General features: G+C 38.9%; 1 protein-coding gene across 1 annotated transcript; it reads right to left on the bottom strand.

Moving 5' to 3' along the window:
- HTR3A (5-hydroxytryptamine receptor 3A) lies at positions 1 to 22,885 on the bottom strand. The gene is made up of 9 exons (XM_040326034.1): positions 21,867 to 22,885; positions 21,064 to 21,212; positions 17,018 to 17,062; positions 14,237 to 14,346; positions 11,845 to 12,014; positions 10,630 to 10,787; positions 9,520 to 9,730; positions 3,682 to 3,912; positions 1 to 1,234 (listed from the first exon to the last, which is right to left on the bottom strand). The coding sequence occupies exons 1-9, from the start codon at positions 21,931 to 21,933 to the stop codon at positions 951 to 953; spliced, it is 1,425 nt and encodes a 474-aa protein (XP_040181968.1). The 5' UTR covers positions 21,934 to 22,885; the 3' UTR covers positions 1 to 950.
- Between the last annotated feature and the right edge of the window lie 549 nt (positions 22,886 to 23,434).

Raw genomic sequence — 23,434 nt, 5'->3', positions numbered from 1 at the left:
TAAGGCAATATAATGATATATTATATTTGCTGCATGTTCTCTGCTGCACTTCTCAGTCCTTCTAAATTCTTGCCTTTTCCGACAGTCTTTCATTACACGGTTTTGACAAACATGGGAGGGAGAGATATGGCATGGGAGGATAACAATATACACAAAACTTAATGGTACCTTGACAGAACAGAGAAATCTCTTATATAATACACATTGGGGCAGCTCTGCATGGAAACCAATTAGCTTCCAGATCAATTGAACAAGCTGAAGTTAGAAGCTGATTGGCTACCATGCACAGCTGCACCAGATTCTCAGGGCTCCAGTTTTAGAAGATCGTCCCCATTGTGTAATAGAGCTAATATATTTATGTAACGTAAAATTATTCTTAGTTAGCCATATTACTATATATAAATATGTATGTACAGCTAGTTCATACATAAAAGTGTATCACAAGATTTATACATAATGTCCAACGAAACCTATGGTTTAAATACTTTCCAGGCACATCAAAACAAAAGGCGTACTAGGTCTTATAGTTTGTTTTCTTTAGAAAGCAGCCACAGCCTGAGTAGAAAAGTCTATCCACTGCCCATATGCCACAGAAAGGGACCCTGCTCTGTGTAGAAACATTGGCCTCTCTGCAGAGGTCCCCTTGCTAAGTCAGAACTAGAACATTTCAATCAACAAGGACACAGAGTACAAAGGTCAGCCTTGAGCTTAGGCAGGTGACACATCAGCCTTCATGGGGTCTTACAGCTTGACACTTGGCCGACATTTCTGCTCTGGCAGAAAAAAAAATAACAGCACAGACACCAATCCCTGAGAGGGTGGGCTGCACTATATTAAAAAGAGGAAAACTTCCAGTTAATGCCTGTTAATGTTGGGGTCTTTTTAAATGTATTAACATATATAATTCATGCTGAATAAGGCTTTGCAGCATACTTCCTTCAAATTAGGTTTTAGGCCTGCTGCCAGTAGGACCACATAGTTGCCAAGGTAACTGTGTATGCCAGCACTGCCACCAGATAAATGCGGAAAAGTAGAACATCAAGGACATAGCCGACCTGTAGCCACTCCCTTGCTATATCACGGTATTCATCTCTCTTTTCCAAATACTGCCGGATAGATGCAATTTCATGGAGGATGCTATCCACTACTACAGAGCTTTCCTTTGTAGGTAGAATGGCTCCTATCGATCCGTCATATTCTTTAGTGTTTTCTGAGTTGTAATGGGCAAGCTTAGCTGTAAGACACAATGTGCGTTATTGTAAGATTTTTCTTCCATAGTCATTAGTTTCATAACAACTAAAAATTAGGAAAGAAATTTAGTTTTATTATACTGAGTTAATAGAAAATCCTAAAATGTAATACAACAAAAATATAAGTGTAGCACTATCCCAATATGAGCTTATGGAAAAGTTTGGGTTTTCCAGCCCCTCCCAGTGATGACCAACTCTTAACTGGAATCGACATCTCACAGACACACCGGTATTGGTATATGGAAAATTTAAGATACAAAGCACAGGGCAACCATAAGAAATGTTGGGACTCTTTACACAGCTCTAGGCCTGCCCCCACCCCTTCCCCCTCCCAGGGCCTGTCTGACCACCAACATTCCCCAGGGCCTGCCCTCTGGTCATCCCACAGAATCCAACCACTGCCCATCCCACGAGTCCTTCAATGCACTCACTTTTATTTTAACACTCTTACAATTTAACATACAAAAAATAATCCAATCCAGCAAAGAGCCAGCCCCACATATCCAGTAAAGAGACACCCCAATCCAGGTAATATACATCCCCATATATTCAGCAAAGAGACATCCCAATCCAGCAAAGATACATTACCATATGTTTAGCAAAGAGACATCCCCATCCAGCAAAGAGATGGTTCAATCCAGCAGATACATCCCCATATATTCAGCAAAGAGATATCCCCATATAGCAAAGAGACAGCCCAATCCAGGCCCCTCTGAATGCCTGGGCCCCCTACATGTGTATGGCTGGCCATTTCCCCAGCTGCCTGGGCAACAGGCCTGCCAAAATGCAGTAGATGAGCAAAAAGGAACAATGTTAACACAAAAGCATTAGCAGTAACATAGGTAAATACCCTGGCAATGTAAGGAAATGTAAGTGGCAGTGTCATAAAGAGTACTAATAGCAGGACATCCTAACTACTGTGTACAGGCCCAGTCTAAACAACTGTCTAGTGGAGTAACAAAACTTAACTTAAACTTTTGACGGAAGCACTCGCCCTCAAAGTGAAGGTGTTTGTACTCCATGGGCTATTTTCTTTGGGCTATCCCAGATCGGTCCAGTAGGTATCACTAGTTTAGTTCTCATCACTACCTTGCTGTGGCGGTTCTGGGTTTAACACAATTACATGTGTTATGTTATGTTATTTATGTTTATTAGGTCGCGGGCTGCTATGACAGGGAGTTGTCTTCCATGTCATAAAAGTTTTAGGAATTTTTTTTTTAGTTTTCACGAGTAAGAACTAATGCACCATGTGTTGTGTCAATTCAATATATGGTGCTGGCATCTTTGCCCATAGCTAAAATGGAGCTGTTGGCTGATATCTTGCATCGCACAACAAGGTTTGGCCATATTTAAATGGTGAGTCACTGCAGCGCCCTAGCCCCATTGAAAACATCTGTTTGATGATGAAACGCGTATGGGAGGACACACAGTCACGCTGATGTGAGGAGGAAGGGCTTCTTTTTTGCCGGCCGGCATCTGTTTTTACATGTCGCAATTTATCTGCATTTTTGTAAGTATAACTTGCTTTTAGAATAAAACGCTTTTTATATGGAATTATGCTATGGTGCCCCTTCTTTCTACATATATCTGATCATTGGATTGTATGAGTACGGAGGGAGCCAAGCATCTGGAATCTTTCTCCTGTGAGTCTACTTCAGCTGTTAAAGGCCACAGCTGGGTCCCAGCCGAATTCTGAATCGAGCTTACCCTCTGGTAAGCGTTTTTTATACTCGGTGGTGGGCTTTTTTCACTCATGTGTGGAATATCTGTGGATTCACTGTGGTGTAAAGTTTTTGGAGCCAAGTTCTAAGCATTGATTGTCTGAATGTTGTACACCTGGACTATATCCTATATAGTTTAATACTCCCATCATCTGTGGACTTTAGGCTAGGATTTAATTGGCGCAGTTTTAACCTTTCTATTTTTGCTATTTGTGTTTATCCCACGCAAGCTGTAGCCTTTTTTAGTTAAATGTTTTTAATTTCATTTTAATTTAATTCAATTTATTGATTTGATTCATTTTTGGAATTTGCACGGTTTTTGTTTTATTTTGGTATTTCCCTGGCTGCATGGCTCATGCAGCCTAAAGGGATGGCCATCTAGGACTGCATAAGGAAACTGGCTTTGCTGGTTTAGGATTTTACTATATATCACTTCCATCACTCCTAATGTATATACTTGACAGTAATGACTAAATTAAAAATAGATGATATATATTTAAAACAATTATATTTTTTGTTTGATTACGACACAGAAAGTATGTACAAAACCACCATGAAATGGCCAGTTATGCCTTCACATCGGTCAGAGTGGTTGTTACCTTGGACAGCGATGAGCTACAGAAAAGACAGCCAGAAGCCTAGAAGTAAAAGTGTTGAACAAACCAATCAGTCAAAGTATGATAAACTTTAAAAACAGTAAGATATTTTACCTGTGCTGCTATTCTCCATTTGTTGGGACATATTAGAACTGTGGATCGGAGAGGCACTATATTTCTTCTTGTCCCGAATGCATAATAAAAATGTAATCTTTTCCAGTACCAATCTTTTCACCCACTCTGGAACATGAGGTTGGAGATCTTGCTTATGTACTAATCGAACAATCAATATTGTCTCGGTCAAGCTAATTACCAGGAGTGCCATGCAAACTACAAAGTAGACACCTACCAAGTCAAGACAAAAAGACAGAATCAAAATTAATGTTATTAGCATTTTCTATGCTGATGTGTATTTACCCATTTACTTTTTTATTGCCATCCTTAGAGAACCAACCAAACACCCTGAAATCTTTCATAACATTGTTTATTAAAAAACACTGAAGCAACTTATTTTAAAAATCTGCCTAGATATGTAAAACATACACAAAAGCTTGATACATTTCAGCTCAGAATATGATTGTTTGCCACTTTAGTAGCTACTCATGGATTATAAAAAGTACTAAAATACTAAAAAGTAAACCTAATTTTTGGAAAGAAAAATTAACATACATAACTGGTACACAAACTATTTTCTAAACCATGACATTCTGCATGCAAACACCAACTGCCCCAAAAATGTAATGTTCTGTTCTAGGCCTATGGATGTTCTTTTATTACTAGACTCTTGTGATTCTATCATGCAGATCATCTCTCTTATGCCGCGTACACACGATCATTTTTCGGCATGAAAAAAATTTAATTTAAAATGATCGTGTGTGGGCTTCGCCAAATTTTTCGGCTTCTGAAAAACGTAAAAAAATGTTTTCGAACATGCTGCATTTTTTTAACCACTAGCCGACCAGCCACCGTCATTATACGGCGGCAGGTCGGCTCTCCTGGGCGAGAGCCCGTAGCTATACGTCCTATCGTATAGCCGCCACTAGGGGGCGCGTGCGCACCGCCGGAGGCGCGCGCGCGCGCCCCCCGTTCGCCCCCGACTCCCGTGCGTGTGCCCGGCGGGCGCGATCGCCGCCGGGCACACGCGATCGCTCGTTACAGAGCGGGGACCGGGAGCTGTGTGTGTAAACACACAGCTCTCGGTCCTGTCAGCGGGGGAAATGCTGATTTTCTGTTCATACAATGTATGAACAGAAGATCAGTGTTTCCCCTAGTGAGGCCACCCCCCCCCACAGTAAGAACACACAAGGGACATACTTAACCCCTTCCCCGCCCCCTAGTGTTAACCCCTTCACTGCCAGTGGCATTTTTATAGTAATCTAATGCATTTTTATAGCACTGATCGCTATAAAAATGCCAATGGTCCCAAAAATTTGTCAAAAGTGTCCGAAGTGTCCGCCATAATGTCGCAGTAACGAAAAAAAATCGCTGATCACCGCCATTACTAGTAAAAAAAATATATTAATAAAAATGCCATAAAAATACCCCCTATTTTGTAAACGCTATAACTTTTGCGCAAACCAATCAATAAACGCTTATTGCGATTTTTTTTACGAAAAATATGTAGAAGAATACGTATCGGCCTAAACTAAGGAAAAATTTTTTTTTATATATATATATTTTTGGGGGATATTTATTACAGCAAAATGTAAAAAATATTATTTTTTTTCAAAATTGTCGCTCTATTTTTGTTTATGGCGCAAAAAATAAAAACCGCAGAGGTGATCAAATACCACCAAAAGAAAGCTCTATTTGTGGGAAAAAAAGGACGCCAATTTTGTTTGGGAGCCACGTCGCACGACCGCGCAATTGTCAGTTAAAGCGTCGCAGTCCCGAATCGCAAAAAGTGCTCTGGTCTTTGACCAGCAATATGGTCCGGGGGGTAAGTAGTTAACAACGTTTTAAACAATGTTGTTTTTCGGGTTGTAAAAAATGATCGTGTGGGGGCTAAAACGACGTTAAAAACCCACGCATGCTCAGAAGCGTTCATATTGGAGTAAGCACATTCATCACGCTGTAACAGACAGAAAAGCCCGAATCGTCTTTTACTAATACGGAATCAGCTAAAGCAGCCCCAATGGTGGCGTCATCCGCATGGAACTTCCCCTTTATAGTGTCGTCGTACGTGTTGTACGTCACTACGCTTTGCTTGAGTATTTTTGAAAAACGATGGTGTGTGGGCAACGTCGTTTTAATGATGAAGTTGGAAAAACTTCGTATTTTCTAAATGCTGAAAAACTTGTGTTTTTTTCATGCCGAAAAATGATCTAGAGTGATGCTGGTTGTTTTGTATAACTCTGGGTTTAATCATTTGATTGAAGTTAAAGGGGTGGTTCCCCTAAAAATAAACTTTTGACATTGCATTTGCTACAATAATTACAATTAGAATCGGCTGGATTTATTTAAAAAATACCTCCGTACGTAGCGTTTGCTATATTCGTTCCCACCGCCACTTCCGGGTACGATGCTGGCGGTGGGCGTTCCTAATTGATGGACAGGCATCCGACCGACGCATCCATCGCGTCACGAGATGCCGAAAGAAGCCGAACGTCGGTGCGCATGCGCCGTATAGAGCCGCACCGACGTTCGGCTTCTTTCGGCATCTCGTGAACATCTGATTCAACCCAAACATTTAAGGATTTCTCAATGGTCTATCAGTACCTATAGAACAAAACAAGTAGGGATCTGCAATGACGTTCACTAAATTCATTGCACTGTATATAGTGGGCCAGGAGTTTTTCTTCATTAGCAAAAAATTTTAAAATGGGTTTAGTATTGTTATAGCTAATTACTTAATTTTCCTTCACAGGTTTTTTTATGCACTTTTAGAGTGTTACATTTTGTTTCTTAGTACCCAGTAAAATTTATGTTTCTATATAGTTTTTTTTGTTTGCTTGTATTTTTGGGGGGCGGGGGTTAAACTCTAGGGCAATATTATTAAACTTTCCAAAAGACCCAATACCCACCTAAGAGCACACGCACACACTGAGGTTGACACAATATAGTATAAGGTTCATTCAACCAAATGTAGATGTTTTAACATCAGACGTCCCATCAAGTGCTAGTTTCTGCCCCTGTAGTTTACCAACCCCAATGTATAAAACTCATATTTCATTTGTATGCATTAATGGAATCACACAAACAGATATTGGTATTCTGCAATAACTACACAAAATGTTTATTTGTTTAAACACCAGATGTTTCCTTTTTCTCTTTTTATCTTGACTCTAATGTGCTCCCCTTGGTTGCATCTGTTTCTTTTTACTACCTCAAAGACATTGATGTATATATTCAGATCATTAATTTTTATTGTGCTAAGACATCTCAGAAATTTTCAAACATCATTTTACTATTTGATAGTTCTGTACTGATACAGTTTTAGCTGTAATAAAATAGCAACACCCTTGGAAAAGTAATTAGACCCAGGGACACAATAGTCCTTCTTGCTCAAGGAGAGAAACTAATAACATTTGAAAATGCCTCGCATAGAAAAACAATTCATCCCTTTAAAAGGGTTATTCATCAAACAATGAAACACCGAAGATGGTATTGGTTGACAATCAGGAAGTCACAGACAGAGATTGTTACCTTTAGTGGTAGGGTTGGAATGAAAGCAAAATGAGAAAATGCCCACAATGGTTAGTCTTGCTTTAACAATTGAAGGTTGGTGAATATAAGGTGAGGGGCTATCCTTCAAACTTAGTCTTACTAATAAATATTTGCATTTTTATGCTTACCGACCTATTCAGAGATGTATTTTGTTCCCTGGAGCTCTTAGTCACGCAACAATTTTGCGGACGATACTAAGCTAAGCAGGGCAATAACTTCTCTGCAGGATGTGGAAACCTTGCAAGAAGTTCTGAAAAAATTAATGGGGTGGGCAACTACATGGCAAATAAAGTTTAATGTGAAAAAATTAAAAATAATGCATTTGGGTGGCAAAAATACAAATGCAATCTACTCACTGGGGGAGAACCTCTGGAGAATTAAGGATGGAAAAGTACCTGGGGGTCCCAGTAGGTGATAGGCTCAGCAATGGCATGCAATGCCAAGCTGCTGCTAACAAAGCAAAAAGAGTATTAGCATGCATTAAAAAGGGGATTAACTCCAGAGATAAAACGATAATTCTTCCACAAGACTCTGGTCCGGCCTCACCTGGAGTATTGTCCAGTTCTGGGCACCAGTCCTCAGGAAGGATGGAGTGAGTACAGAGAAGGGCTAATAAAAGGGACTGGAGCATATTAGTTATGAAGAAAGGTTACGAGCAATGAACAAATTATGTCTGGAGAAGAGACGCTTGAGAGGGGATATGATTCCAATTTACAAATACCGTACTGGTAACCCCACAGTAGGGATAAAACTTTTTACAAAAGGGAATTTAAAAAGACATGTGGCCATTCACTAAAATTAGAAGAAAAGAGGTTTAACCTTAAACTGCGTAGATGGTTCTTTACTGTAAGAGCGGCAAGGATGTGGAATTCCCTTCCACAGCCGGTGGTTTGAATGGGTAGCATTGATAGTTTCAAAAAAATATTAGATAAGAAAACGGATGACTGCAACATACAGGGATACACAATGTAATACTGACATATAATCACACACATAGGATGAACTTGTGTAATTTTTCAACCTCACCTACTATGCGACCATGTAACTATCTACACCCCTTTGTTAGAATCACCTCACACAGAACATTTCCTTGTTTTTCTAGTCCTAACCTGACGTAAAATTTTGAGATAAGGTGTACATGATGTTATATGAGATAAAACTGATGGTGGAAAAAAATGTGTCCAAAACTATTTAAGAAAAGGCGTCTTTTTCATCTCTGCTGCCTATAGGCACACCCCTACTTTGCTAAATGATAAATCCAGACCTAGAGTGATTCAGTAAAACAAAGAATAAAGATTATTGTTCATTTGGATACATTTTTCAGAATCTAAAATTCAGTCAACAAAAATTTCCAGGCTTCTCCATTCCCTTGGATTTTGCCTATCTTAATTAAGACAATAGATGTAACAAAAGTCAACTAAATACACTATATGTCCAAAAATATGTGAACACCCTTCAAAAATTATTGATTTCAGATGTTTCTGCTGCACCTATACTTAACAGGTACATAAATAAAGCACATAACTATGCCATTTCCATTAACAAGCATTGGCATTAGAATACTGTAGGTCATACTCCTTTAGGATGATTTGGAACTAACTTGGCAAACATCAGACCAGGTCTTCTCATCCAACATCGGTATCTGATCTCCTAAATGCTTTTAATGCTTTTATGTTGAATGGGCATAAATTCCCTTAGATTTACAAAAAAAAATTGTACAAAGCATTCCCATAAAAATAGATGTCGTTAAACCCAAAAAGTGGAAGAAGCAACTCCATATTAATACCCATAGTTTTGAAACATAATGTCCAACAAGCTGAAATAGGTATGATGATCAGTTATTTACACATTTTTGGCCATAGAGTGAAAATCCTCGTACACTGGACCGGTTTTCTTGGCAGGAAAACTGTCAGGAGAGATTTTGGCCGGGAAAACCGGACGTGTGTATGCTTCCTCGCAGTTTTCCCATCAGGAAAACAGCTGGGAATCCCGGCGGGAAAATAGACAACCTGCTCTCTATTTTCCCGTCGGGAATCCTAGCATTTTTTTTCCGCCAGATCTACTACTTACCTTTGGGAAACATTGCGAGGCAGTGCCAATGGAGCATACACACTGCCGGTATTCCCGGCCAAAGCTCCATGGCAGTTTTTCTGCCGGGTTCTCGTCTTTCCCCTCGATTTTCTCGGCTGACTTTTTACCGCCGAGAAAACCGTGCGTGTGTACAGGGCTTGAGATAGGGCCACAGAACAAATAATAAATAAACACAAATAAACCCCTCCACTGTACCTATTAATGGGGTTCCGATAGCAGTAGCTGGTAAGGTGTCTGAAACAATAATGAGGAAAACTGAGTAACCCAGAAGTAGGGTGATCTTGAACGAGACTCTTTCTCCACTGTCAGGAGGAAGATAGAACCCAATTATGTCCATCACCATGAGAAACATACTGGGAAGAAGTAGATTGACAGCATAGAAAAGGGGTCGCCTTTTAATTACAACCTGTTAAAATAAATAAGAAAATAATTGTTTAAAATTAAGTATGAGGAAATTCAAATATAAGTTGAAGTTTTAGAATTGTATAACTCCAAAATAACATATAAGCCTCTGGCAGGTAAAATTAAAAAAAAAAACTCCTGAATAGTGATAGGAAAGTAAGAGAAGACATGCAAAGCTGCATGCTATATCCTACAACAGGGCACCAAAATTATAAATTGATGATATATTTTGCTATGAAACACAGATATACTAACTAAACTGGTTGGAAAAAAATAAAGAAAAAAAACCTTGATATGCCCATCTCTACTTAGCTTTATGTAGCACTACAACTTAACCGAGGCTGATGAGAGATGCTGTATAGAAGGTGTGTTTTGGAAGACTGTAGAGGAGAGAGGGCTGCAGATAAGCAAGTACAATATCTGTGTATCACCTGAGGCTAGTAACCTTTTTAGCCATACTTCTCTTCTGGTTCACAGGAGTCGACTGACGTGACAGAGTCAGTCCAGTCTGGGGAAGGATCCCGACTTTAAGTATGGAATCCACCCAGATGCCTGACGGAAGCTGGTTCAGCAAGCTGCTAAGAGCCCAAGCCATCTGCTCCTGCTCCCCCCATAGCCCACCACTCCAGTGAGCGATCTGCTTAGTCAGCGACCAGTGGTCATGTGATCTCTCAGTTCTCGGTCTTAGAGCTGGTGGGGGATAGCTGCAGAAGTGGACCAATGTTACAGCCATATAGGTGAGTATATACAGTATGTTTGTGTTTTTCATATCGCACATTTTAAGTGACAAAAAAGATAAAGTGCATTACTATAGCTATTCCATAACTCTAAAGCAAACTATTTATATCATGACTGAAACATCAATTTGCTTGGTTACTATGAAGACATCAATCCACAACTCACATGAAATTTCATTTCCGCAAAACTATCTTCATTTTCCACAAACATTCTATATTGAGGTAATACATACAGGAGCTCCCACTCTCCTTTGTTCATAAAAACACTTTTGTCCTCTTTCACTTCTTCTGGTGTCCTCCACAAAGATACATTGATGTCCTGAACTAGAAAAGGAAGTATATTAGCATTAGTACATTTTTAGTTAGGTATATTGACAGGACTTAACATATTTCATAATGACCCTGTTGTGAAATTTATATATTTCATAATGACCCTGTTGTGGAAATTAAAAATATTTAGTAATCCAGTTAATTTCAAATCTGGTTATAAGGTGATTGTGAATTGACTACCCATTAAGGTACAGGTGTCAACCACAAGGCCTGCGGGCCAAATCCGGCCCTCCAGGCCATTTCATGTGGCCCTCTCACCTCTCCTGCAGCTGCAGGAGAGCTCCAGCCCTCCTCTGGTCTGCCTCCAGACCCTCACTTTCTTCTTTCAGGCAATGCATCCAGCTTCTGCCCAGCAGCAGCATAAGGAAAGGGGGTGCACTGTGATGTAAGAGAGAGTGGGAGACTCAACTTCTGATGGTGGGGTGGCTCTTGACATCTAATGTAAAGGGGAGGGGATGTGCTGGACATCTAATCTTACAGATACAACCGGCCCTTTTGAGGACAATCATAATACTGATGCGGTCCACGATTAAATTTAGTTTGACACCCTTGCATTAAGGAATATAATTCTCAAGTAAAAAAGTTAAACCAAATATTTGAGTATTTGATGCTTTTCTTGATAATAACCCTATAAAATGTGAATGCCTATGCTGCCTTGAAGATTGTAGTACAACCCAAGACAATCATTTAGACAAAGCAATACAGGGGGGCACTATTCAACACCCCAAGAAGTGTCAGCAGTGGTGCAGGGAGCTCTTCAAAATAATGAAGATTTCCCTCACTTCCCATCATAAAGGTAAATATAAACCATCCTCTTTTTCTTGGCCTTGCTCTATTTATTTATTATGGTGACAGCCTTTCCAAAACGTGAAATGGATAAATTCTCTTTAAGTAACTTTTTTTGCCAAACAATATCTAAACAGCAGTCTGCATTATAAATAACAATAAGAACAGCAATGATAAAAACAGTCACTGCATTGCGACATGCATAATAGTATGGTGCAATTTAAAGATTGAGACCATAGCAACATATCAAGAATATAAAACGTACTTGTGTGAAGCCAGCTGGTGAATGTCAGTGAGCAGTTTTGAAGGTCAAATGGGAAATTGTAGATATTGAGGCTACAAGCAGTCACTACTTGAATAGGTTTGTAATTTTGAACTCTGCCTTCATGGTTGACATAGACATAAGGGATATCTGGAGATTTTCCAACATCCACACTGAAAGTAGACCAAAGAAACATTGTATGGTAATCTTCACAAAGATGGTTATTACTTTTGCTTGTTCCATTCCCTATTATCGTTTTAAAATAATAACGGTTTTTCAACTTGTTTACATTTTGTGCCATAACCATTAAAAAGGAAACAAAAAAAAATCACAATATGATCACTTGCAATATGAAAATGCAATAAGTAAAAAGATCAATTAAAGAATTATTAAAAACTGGAAAAACTTGTCATTTTGTGATAAAATAAGGATGTTCACAAGTTCATAACCTGAAGGATATTGTTAAGAAGATTAATAAGTACATTTTTTTTAATTCAAATATGAATCATAATAACACATTTAAAATGTTATTGGTTCTTTACTGTAAAAAAAAAAAAAAAATGTTATTGGTTTGTTTCACAAATGAACCACTTCTCTACCACCCGCCGTCAAATGACGGCGGGAGGAAGAGCCTGTTGTTCTGGGCGGACGTCATATGACGTTGCGCCTTCCAAAGCCAATAGGGGGCGCGTGGCGCGTCACTGGGGACCCGATGCGTGTGGCCGGCGGCCGCGATGGCCGCCAGGCACCCGTGATTGCCCAGTAACTGAGCAGGACCAAGGATCTGTGTGTGTAAACAGATCCACGTCCTGTCAGGGAGAGGAGACCAATGGTGTGTCCCTTGTACATAGGGACACAGATTGGTCACCTCCCCCAGTCAGTCCCCTCCCCACACAGTAAGAATCACTCCCTAGGGAACACAGTGACCCCTTGATCGCCCCCTAGTGTTAACCCCTTCCCTGTCAGTCACATTTATACAGTCATCGGTGCATTTTTATAGCAGGGATCGCTGTATAAATGTGAATGGTCCCAAAAATGTGTCAAAAGTGTCCGATGTGTCCGCCACAATATCGCGGTAACAATAAAAAACGCTGATCGCCACCATTACTAGTAAACAAAAGTAGCGGCTATAACTTTTGCACAAACCAATTAATATACACTTATTGCGATTTTTTAACCAAAAATATGTAGAAGAATACGTATTGGCCAAAATCGAGGAAAACATTTGTTTAAAAAGAATTATATTTATTATAGCAAAAAGTAAAAAATATTGTGTTTTTCCAAACTTGTCCCTCTTCTTTTGTTTATAGCGCAAGAAATAAAAACCGCAGAGGTGATCAAATACCACAAATAGAAATCTCTATTTGTGGGGAAAAAATGATAAAAATTTCATTTTGGTACAGCATTGCATGACTGCGCAATTGTTATTCAAAGTGTGACAGCGATGAAAACTGAAAAATGGCTTGGGAAGGAAGGGGGTGAAAGTGCCCAGTATTGAGGTGGTTAAACATGTTGGGCCAGATCCAGAGAGAGAGGACGCCGGCATATCCACTGATACGCCGGTGTACTTTCAAATTTCCCGCGTTGTATCTTTAGTTTGAATCCTCAAACCAAGATACGACGGCATCTGGGTTCGATCCGACAGGCGTATGGCTTCGTACGCCTTCGGATCGTAGATGCAATACTTCGGCGTCCACTGGGTGGAGTTTGCGGTCGTTTTTCGTGTCGGGTATGCAAATTAGCTTTTTCCGACGATCCACGAACGTACGCGCGGCCGTCGCATTCTCCTACGTCGTCTCTAGTCGGCTTTTTCCGGCGTATAGTTAAAGCTGGTATTTTGCGGCGTATAGTTAGACTTGCCATGTTAAGTATGGCCGTCGTTCCTGCGTCGAAATTTGAATTTTTTTTTTTTTTTGCATAAGTCGTCCGTGAATAGGGATGGACGTAATTCACGTCTAAGTTAAAAAAAATACGTCGTTGCGACATCATTTAGCGCAATGCACGGCGGGAAATTTAGGGACGGTGCATGCGCAGTTCATTCGGCGCGGGGACGTGCTTCATTTAAATTAAACACGCCCCCTACTCGCCGATTTGAATTACGCGCCGAGAGATACACTACGCCGCCGTAACTTACGGTGCGAATTCTTTGTGGATTCGAGGAATTCAAAAGTAAGTTACAGCGGCGTAGCGTATCTCACATACGCTGCGCCTATCTAAATGTATGTGGATCTGGCACGTTATTTTTGCTGTGTTTTATCTAGGCAATGTGGCAGATTCCTTTCACATTTACACTGAACTCTAATATTCTGAGAACAATTCAGCCAGTTCATAATGCAATGTTAATGCATTGATTGGAACATAGATGCAATGCTTTCTAAAGCAAGCTGATACTTACAACTCATTGATTAGAATGTCTGGGACCCAGATCTTCTCTGTAGGGATGGATATTTGAGACACATTTTCATACTCCTTGGGATCCCAAGTGAGAAACTCATCTATCCAAAACTAAACAAAAAAATTGAATTACTGTGCTTCTGCAGAAATTGTTTGTAAGCAATTCATTAATACAATTTAACTGTCTACATATTTTTTTGTTAGATTAAAAAAATAGGCAAAATTTAAACATTGACATTGTGAGATGAGTTTGGAGAGTTCCAGATAGTCAAGAGGTAATTCCAACAATAAAAAGGCCATAAATATGTCTTGGTAGCAGCTAAAGTCTCATAAAGCAGCTGTTATGCTAAATAGTGACACAAGGATTTAGAGGAGGAATACTCAACTCCTCTTCGGCTTGCAAAGATGGAAAAATACCAACTGGTTTAACATGCAAAGAAGTGCTTGGTTATCTTATTTGAAAACCTAGTATGCTCAATAGTCATCATATACACACCATGTAATAAATGTGTATTTGCATGGTCAACACTTTATACATAAAAAACAAAAAGGAATCAAGGGACCAGTTTCAAAGAAAAGGCAAAAGTCTTTACAGTTTCCTTTTAATTTCAGTGGTTGTTAGAAAAGCATAGAACCATTAAAGTGGAACTTTACCCATAGCAACTTGATAAAAAATAATGTTCTTTAGCAAGGAACATACATTCCACATTAATAATTATGCTACCAAAAGTGCTGTAAATTGCTTTCAGTATTGCTCCTGTTTCTTCTTGGTGGAGGTGGCCATTTGTTGAAGCCCAGAGCCCCAGCAGTAAATCATAAAGTGTAACTGAACTCATCAATTCAACAGTTTCAGAAAACAGTTACAATTCTGAAATGCTAATTGATCACATGTGTAGCACCATGGCAGTTGCAGACCAAACAGAAGCAGCTTCCGTGTCTATAAAAGATAGGGGGGTTTAATTCTGCTTTAAGCAGTCAGCAGATCGGCCTCTAGACCAGTGTTTCTCAACTCCAGTCCTCAAGGCGCCCCAACAGGTCATGTTTTCAGGATTTCCTTTAGATGAAACGGCTGTGGTAAATACTAAGGCAGTGAAACTGATCAAATCACCTGTGCAAAATAATGGAAAGCCTGAAAACATGACCTGTTGGTGTGCCTCGAGGACTGGAGTTGAAAAACACTGCTCTAGACACTCAGCAGTGCCTAAAAATGGAGAGCAATTGTGCATTGCGCAGAGCAGAGTGAGACTGGATTTTAAACAGTATATTTATGATCTAGCAGGACTAATGTTCTGACTAAAGTTACACTTTAAGACAGCCATATATCTTCTTTGCAATGGAAATAAATAAACCTGTTGTTTGTGTTTTAACATACCAAATATTTTCCTTTAAAAAAAGAATTCCACTAAGCACTGTTTGTTCCCAAACTGATCCAGCAATTTAATTGCAGTGTTATTTAAGAAAAACAATTGTCGCTCTATTTTTGTTTATAGCGCAAAAAATAAAAACCGCAAAGGTGATCAAATACCACCAAAAGAAAGCTCTATTTGTGGGGAAAAAAGGACATAAATTTTGTTTGGGAGCCATGTCGCACAACCGCGCAATTGTCAGTTAAAGCGACGCAGTGCCGAATCGCAAAAAAGGGGTCTGATCCTTTAGATCAGTGGTCATCAACCCTGTCCTGCAGGGCCCACTAACAGGCCAGGTTTTATGTATTACCTTGGGGAGATGCAGTCTAGAATACTGCAATCACTGAGGAGCAAATGATATCAGCTGTGATGTATTTCAGTTATCTTGCAAACCTGGCCTGTTAGTGGGCCCTGCAGGACAAGGTTGATGACCACTGCTTTAGATGCATAATGGTCCGGGGCTTAAGTGGTTAAAAAATACTGTTATTTGATTCTCTGGGTTCCAATGATTCTACACTTTTGTTGACCCTTGTAAGATCCCTCCTCCACCTCAGCAAGTCATAGCTAAGTAAGTCCTAATTTAATGCTTAAACCTTTAGTCATTTTTCATCTTTCCATCTATTAAATCTTCTGCCCTTGTTGTTTTAACTTTTTGCCAGTAAATACCTTATACAGACCACTTCCTGTTTCTTGTCTGGTAATAAACCTAGGCTTATGACAATATGCACAGCTCTCTCTCTAAGGTCCCGTACACACGACCGAGTTTCTCGGCAGAATTCAGCCAGAAACTCGATCGGAGCTGTATTCTGCCAAGAAACCCGGCCGTGTGTACACTTTCCGCCGAGGAAACCGACGAGGATCTCGTCGGGCCAAATAGAGAACATGTTCTCTATTTCCTCGTTAGTCAACGGGGAAACTTGGCTCGCCGAGATCCTCGGCGGCTTCACAAGGAACTCGACGAGCAAAACGATGTGTTTTGCTCGTCGAGTTTCTCGGTCATGTGTACGGGGCCTAACTCTCATGGGAGTTTGCCAGGAAGGGAGGGGGGATGAGTCATAAGAGGACCAATGAGAGCTGCAGGGCTGCAGAACTGGAGGTGTGCCTCTGTGTGTCTCTATAAATCAAGGAAGTGAACAGGCAGCAGCGTCAGCTGCCCACAGTTAAAATGGATGCAGTTAGACTTAGTGGAGGGAGATTTCTGCAGCATATTTGGCAAGTACAGAATCACAGTATATATAAAATAATATGCAACGTGGTTGGAGGGAAGCTTCAGAATTGCAAAGATGTTTTTATTACAAATTATGTGTGCAGACTGCAGTTCCTCTTTAAACAAGTTTTTCAATACCTTATATATATATGTAAACATTAGACTGTACCTGTCTATACCATATGTATGTTGTGAGAACTTGATTCTTCTCATCCTTGCAAAAAAAAACAATAAACATATTATTATATAATGATGGGTATAGATGGCATTACATGAACAGATTAATTATTTTCATGTGTAACATATGCATTACCATAGTACATAGTCATTAAACATAGACATTTCCACTGTAAGGTGTGGATTAGGATTTAAACACATTTTAGGTGTTTAAGAAGGTCCAATTGAGAATTTACTGGCTTGATCTTGGATATATTTAAATATATATAGTGTAGGAGTTAAAGTGGAGTTCCACCCTAAAAGTGAACTTTCTAACAGCTTGCCTTTAATGTAAAATAAAATCGTAATCTGCCTAGTTCCTGGTCCTAGGTGGTTCAACTTCCTGTCCTAAGACCCCATTGCCTCCTGGGAAATGATGACACTAATTTCCCAGGAGTCTCTGGGCATTACTGTGCCTAAAAATCACCCAGCATGCACCTCTCCCTGAAAACCAGGAAGAAAAAGGAACTGGGCTTCACATGCCCACACATAAGATGGATACGGCCACAACATGAGCTGGAGGATATAAGGCAAGTGTTTTTAATGATTTTTGGAATGATTGGGGAGCTATTAATATGTTTTAGGGACTATTTAATGTGATTACATTTAGCTTGCAAAAAAAAAATGCCCGGAACCCCACTTTAATTACCACAAGGCACACTTTCTGTAAGAAAACACGTTTATTTTGGTTAATATTTACTTGAAAGTCATGCTGCCCATTTTGTATTGTCACCTAATTGTGAGCCTATTCTATTTTCTATTATATTTGTGTGTAAGGACAAGTCAATGCACTGGAAATATCATACATTCGTTTGGTGATTACTTTACATTTTGGTAATCTTTACAACAGCTTCCTTATATTGAGCTCTTCTGTGTAATAAAGTTATTTAACAGGTTTTCGATGTTCAACTAAATGGACAGGCTAGGTGTACAATTTGCATATAAAGTACTCAAATTAAACTTTTTTTCATGTTTTTGCCAAATCCTTGACTGATATAAATACTTCTGCAATGGGAAACTAAGTTCATTTGTGATTATTACGAATCTTTAGACATGTGCGTTCCCGTTCGTAACGAATGGATTTTCGTACGAATTTGTTAGTATTCGTACATTCGGATTAATTCGAACATCCGAAAAGCTGAAAGAACCAAAATATGGAAATTACGGAATTAGGAATAAGCAAAATAACGAACAAGCGAAAATACGAACGTACGATTGGACAATCTTACTAAAATACGAAACACCGAAAAAGCAAAAGAACAAAAATGACATCTATAACAAACGATTTGCATTCTGTATTTTAAATCCTTTGTCTGTTCGTATTTTCATTCTTATGTTCGTATTTTCATTTGTGTGTTTTGTAAATCCGTTTCTTTGTCTGTTCGTAAATTTGTGTACAGTGTAGTCAGTGAGTGATTAGAGTCACATTGTACAGTGTAAAGCCTCGTACACACGATCGGACTTCAAACACACTTTTCTGTGGATTTTTGTCTGAAGGGAGTTGACCAGACTTTTGAAAACAAAAAAGTTTGTCCGATAGAGCGTACACACGGTTGGATTTTTTGGAAAACGCTCATTTTGACGTTTGTTGGTAAAAAGTCCGACTGTGTGTACGGGGCTTAAGAGAAAGTATATCTTAATATGGATTAGCCACATGTTGCTATGTATTTACGAAAGTACAAAATTACGAATCCATTAAACAAAAATTATTATCTAACAAAATTACGAATTTCGACTCAACGAAAATAAATTAGACAGAATTACGAATCATTCAGTATAAACGAAAATAAAACTGTTACAAAAATACGAACGGGTCCGAATAGGAAAACTTGCGTCTTAGGAAATACGAACGGGTCCGAATAGGAAAACTTGAGTCTTACGAAATTACGAATCTTTACGAATCTACATATACGAAAATTGTTGTTGTGCACATGTCTACGAATCATAGGTTGATGTCACCTGAAACTGTTGACACTTTTCTGACTGTCTCATCATTCAAGTCAATAAAGAAATGCTGAAGGACAGTGCTCAAAACTGGTCCCAACAATGCACCATGTGACATGTCCACAGGGTGACAATGCTGTTGTGAGATTTCACTGCTAAAACTCTGGTTTCCTCCCACACTCTAAAGACATGCTGGCAGGTTAATCGGATCCTGTCTAAATTGGCCCTAGTATGTATTAATGTGAGTTGGGGACCTTAGGTTGTAAGCTCCTTGAGGGTAGGGACTGATGTGAATGTACAATGTATATGTAAAGTGCTGTGTAAATTGACGGCGCTATATAAGTTCCTGGAAATAAATAAAAAAATAAAATAAAAATTTACTAACCTAAGTAAATAATCACTTTGGATAGTAAACATTCACTTTTTTAATTGAACAGTCTACATTTCTTTAGTAAACCAGCCCTATTGACTACAAATATTAAAGCCACATACTGTATGGCTGATAGGGATTATATCTAATTTATATTTTATAATATAAACCATTTTTCGTTCTTTAGTTACAAGAATGAATAAAGGTTTTGTACATAATGGTTAGTTCTGTAATAAAGGTATTGCTAGGATCCCTGTAGGTGTTATTAATGTGTAGATACATTCAACAAAACAATGAAAAATGTATTATGTTGAATCATGTGACACATCATTTATAATCCCTAAATTACTTTAGATTTTTTCATAGTGGATTTTGAATATTTACAGTAAGGTTGAGTACCACTCAGACTGTTTATTAAACTTTTTTAATTTTTTTCCTCTAGGGATAATTTAGTGCCACCTGCCATTAAATTATCTCTAATGAAACTATTGCCCTGAAATGTGCATTGCTGTTTCTTTTCTCCCCCTTTGTCATATGTCTAAAGTCTGTAATTTTCAACCTTTTATTTTTGTAATGTATAGCATTGACTCACTTGGCAGTATGTTGGCACTTTATAACTAAAGTATAATGATAGTAATTCTAATAATGATAACATTATAGGGTTTTTACTAGACTTAATCAGAGTGGTTTTTTTTTTCATTTATTTTTTTACCATATAGGTTCTTAAATAAATGTATATAACATTGATTTAAATAGCACATTCTGGTTGCATAATTTACTTACCACTCCTAGGATGCCATACTACATGACATACACTCCTAATATACTTACCACTCCTAGGATGCCATACTACATGACATACACTCCTAATATACTTACCACTCCTAGGATGGCATACAACATGGCATACACTCTTAAGTTACTTACCACTCTTAGGATGCCATACTACATGGCATACACTCCTTATCTACTTACCACTCCTAGGATGGCATACAACATGGCATACACTCTTAAGTTACTTACCACTCTTAGGATGCCATACAACATGGCATATACTCCTAATCTATTTACCACTCCTTTGATGGTATACAACATGGCATACACTCTTAAGTTACTTACCACTCTTAAGATGCCATACTACATGGCATACACTCCTAATCTACTTAACCACTCCTAGGATGGCATACAACATGGCATATATTCCTAATCTACTTACCACTCCTATGATGGTATACAACATGGCATACACTCCTTATCTACTTACCCCTCTTAGGATGGCATATACTCCTAATCTACTTACCACTTCTATGATGGTATACAACATGGCATACACTCCTTATCTACTTAACCACTCCTAGGATGGCAAACAACATGGCATATACTCCTAATCTACTTACCGCTCCTAGGATGGCAAACAACATGGCATATACTCCTAATCTACTTGCCACTCCTAGGATGGCAAACAACATGGCATATACTCCTAATCTACTTACCACTCCTATGATAGTATACAACATGGCATTCACTCTTTAACTACTTACCCCTCCTAGGATGGCATACTACATGGCATATACTCCTAATCTACTTACCACTCCTAGGATGGCATACTACATGGCATATACTCCTAATCTACTTACCACTCCTATGATGGTATACAACATGGCATAAACTCCTTATCTACTTACCACTCCTAGGATGGCATACACCATGACATCTATGAAGACGGTGGTTGTCTGCCTCCAGTTATGCACTGGCCTCACACCTTTCTTGTATCCTTCCATGAGTTCATCCGATAGACGCATCAGGACCGGCTTGGATTTATTCATTCCATATACTTTAATACAACAATATAAAACAATTAACTAACATAAACCTTATGTAATCTCATTCGCAATTTCTCCAAATGTAAAGCAAATAAACATAACATTTAACACTCTAGTTTATAATATCCCTGTCTTTACTAAAACATGGCTTGTGGGCATGACAAGGAATTGCTTGCCAGTTACATTTTTCTATCAGTTTATAGCTGCATCAAACTATCAAACCATTCTTTATTACCCACATGAGTCAATAACACATCTGAAAGCATACAGAACATTGCTTATGAGGAGTAAAATACTGTATGCCTCATACTTCTGCAAACCTATTCTTAATTCAAACACTCTGTTAATTCAATCTGAGTATGAGTAATCATTCTTCTTTATAAGCTTTTCAGTGAACTCATCACATTCACTCTACAGCTATATTATTATGTTTAATACAATAACTGTTATGCATTGCATTTGATATATATTACAAAGATTACGTTACATAGCTCTGTTTTAGCTATATATCTATTTCGGATTATCCCTATAACTGATTTATTTATATATGTTTCTATCAATTTTTTTTATCTATCTAATCAAAATAAACAGTCCTGACAAACAAAATAAAAACAAACCAAGAAAACACAATTTAGTACTTTATAGGATTTTGTGTATTAACTTACCAGCACTAATCATGAAGAGGGCTGGTACAATCACGCTAGGCTGGGTCCAGAATTTTCTTGGCACCATTTCGTCTGTTGGCCTCAAATCTTACCTTCAATGATGATTGTAACCACTAAAGGTCGCTTATAGACCTTTTTTAGACTTCGGGATCTTCAGTTTTGCTCCACAAGCAGGAATCCTCCAAATGGTGCTGCATCAAAGCCTTTTATCCATTTGTCACCTTTGAATTATCCTAGCTTGTCTATTTGATACAGCAATGCATGGATTCCACTTCTAAACTTAGAGGTTTGTTTTTTTCGATTGTCTTTTATCTCACTCGTTTATTTTTTCCTTCTCTCCTTGTTACGTATGATAGATATGATATGTGTCCTGTATACCACTGATCCTTTCTGATTATTTCTCCTGTCCACTGTTCCGAATGAGTCTAGTATCAGTCTTTCATATGTTCTTTTGCAGGGCTTTGCAGTCGCTACTTGCTTGCCTTTAGCCAATGCGTTATCTTTAATATTGTAAGTGCATTTGTATTTCTCTTAGATATGCATAGTCACTATGATCTACAAACAAGGTTTTGCTGGCAAATCACTCACATATAACTACAACTCGTACCCCCCCATTTATCAGATTATGGCAATACTTATCTTGCTTTCTGGTCATCTCTTCTGTCCCTTTTACTTGATGTCCACTAACTTTCCTGAAGAGGTTTTCCTGTTGTCAGCAACTGGCAGCTTGTCACTCCTCTGCGTGATGTCACTCTGTAATTTAAGGAGTCAGATTGAACCTATTGCCCCTGTTCCCTCTTGCCCATTAGTGCTGTCATGTCCACTTAATGATAATCAGACAGACGGATGGTTTTTGCACAAAGAAATTAGTTACCTGAGCTCTGATTAACCCGTCTTCTGCTGTCTCTATATTGCAGACATAGTCATATGCTATTGCTGTGTTTGCTGCTTGTGAAACCAATAAAACAGAGCGAGAGCCAGTTAATGGATACAGTTTCAAGATATCTCATACTGCTAATGAGAACACAGGCCGCAAGTCTGAACTAACTCTTATTCTGCCAAATTTATATTTACTGTATTTATTGGCGTATAACACTCACTATTTTACCCAGAGAATAGAGGGTAAACTGTGCCTGCGTGATATACGCAGGGAGCTGTGGAACATTTTTTTCCTGAATATTCCCTCTTAAAGTTAGGGTGCAAGTTATACGCCGATAAATACGGTATTTAAATTTTTCGATTTTGATAAAAAGCAATTGTTCCTTCCCTATCTCCTGTCACTCTGTTAGGCCCCATACTCACGACCAAACATGTCTGCTGAAACTGGCCCGCGGACCAGTTTCAGCAGACATGTTTGGTCGTGTGTAGTTACGAGCGTACAGAATTTCACCGTACATTTGCCCGCCGGGCCGTTTTTCAGCAGACATTTATTTGCAAACTTGTTTTAAAACCGTCCGCTCAAATCCTGTCCGAACGGACATGTTTGGTGGTGAGTACACAAAACCAACGTACAAAAACCCCGCGCATGCTCAGACTAAATGAGGCCACGGGAGCGCTCGTTCAGGTAA

The sequence above is a fragment of the Rana temporaria genome, chromosome 10, assembly GCF_905171775.1.
Source record: "Rana temporaria chromosome 10, aRanTem1.1, whole genome shotgun sequence".
Lineage (NCBI taxonomy): Eukaryota > Metazoa > Chordata > Amphibia > Anura > Ranidae > Rana > Rana temporaria.
This window is presented reverse-complemented; position numbering and strand designations above follow the sequence as displayed.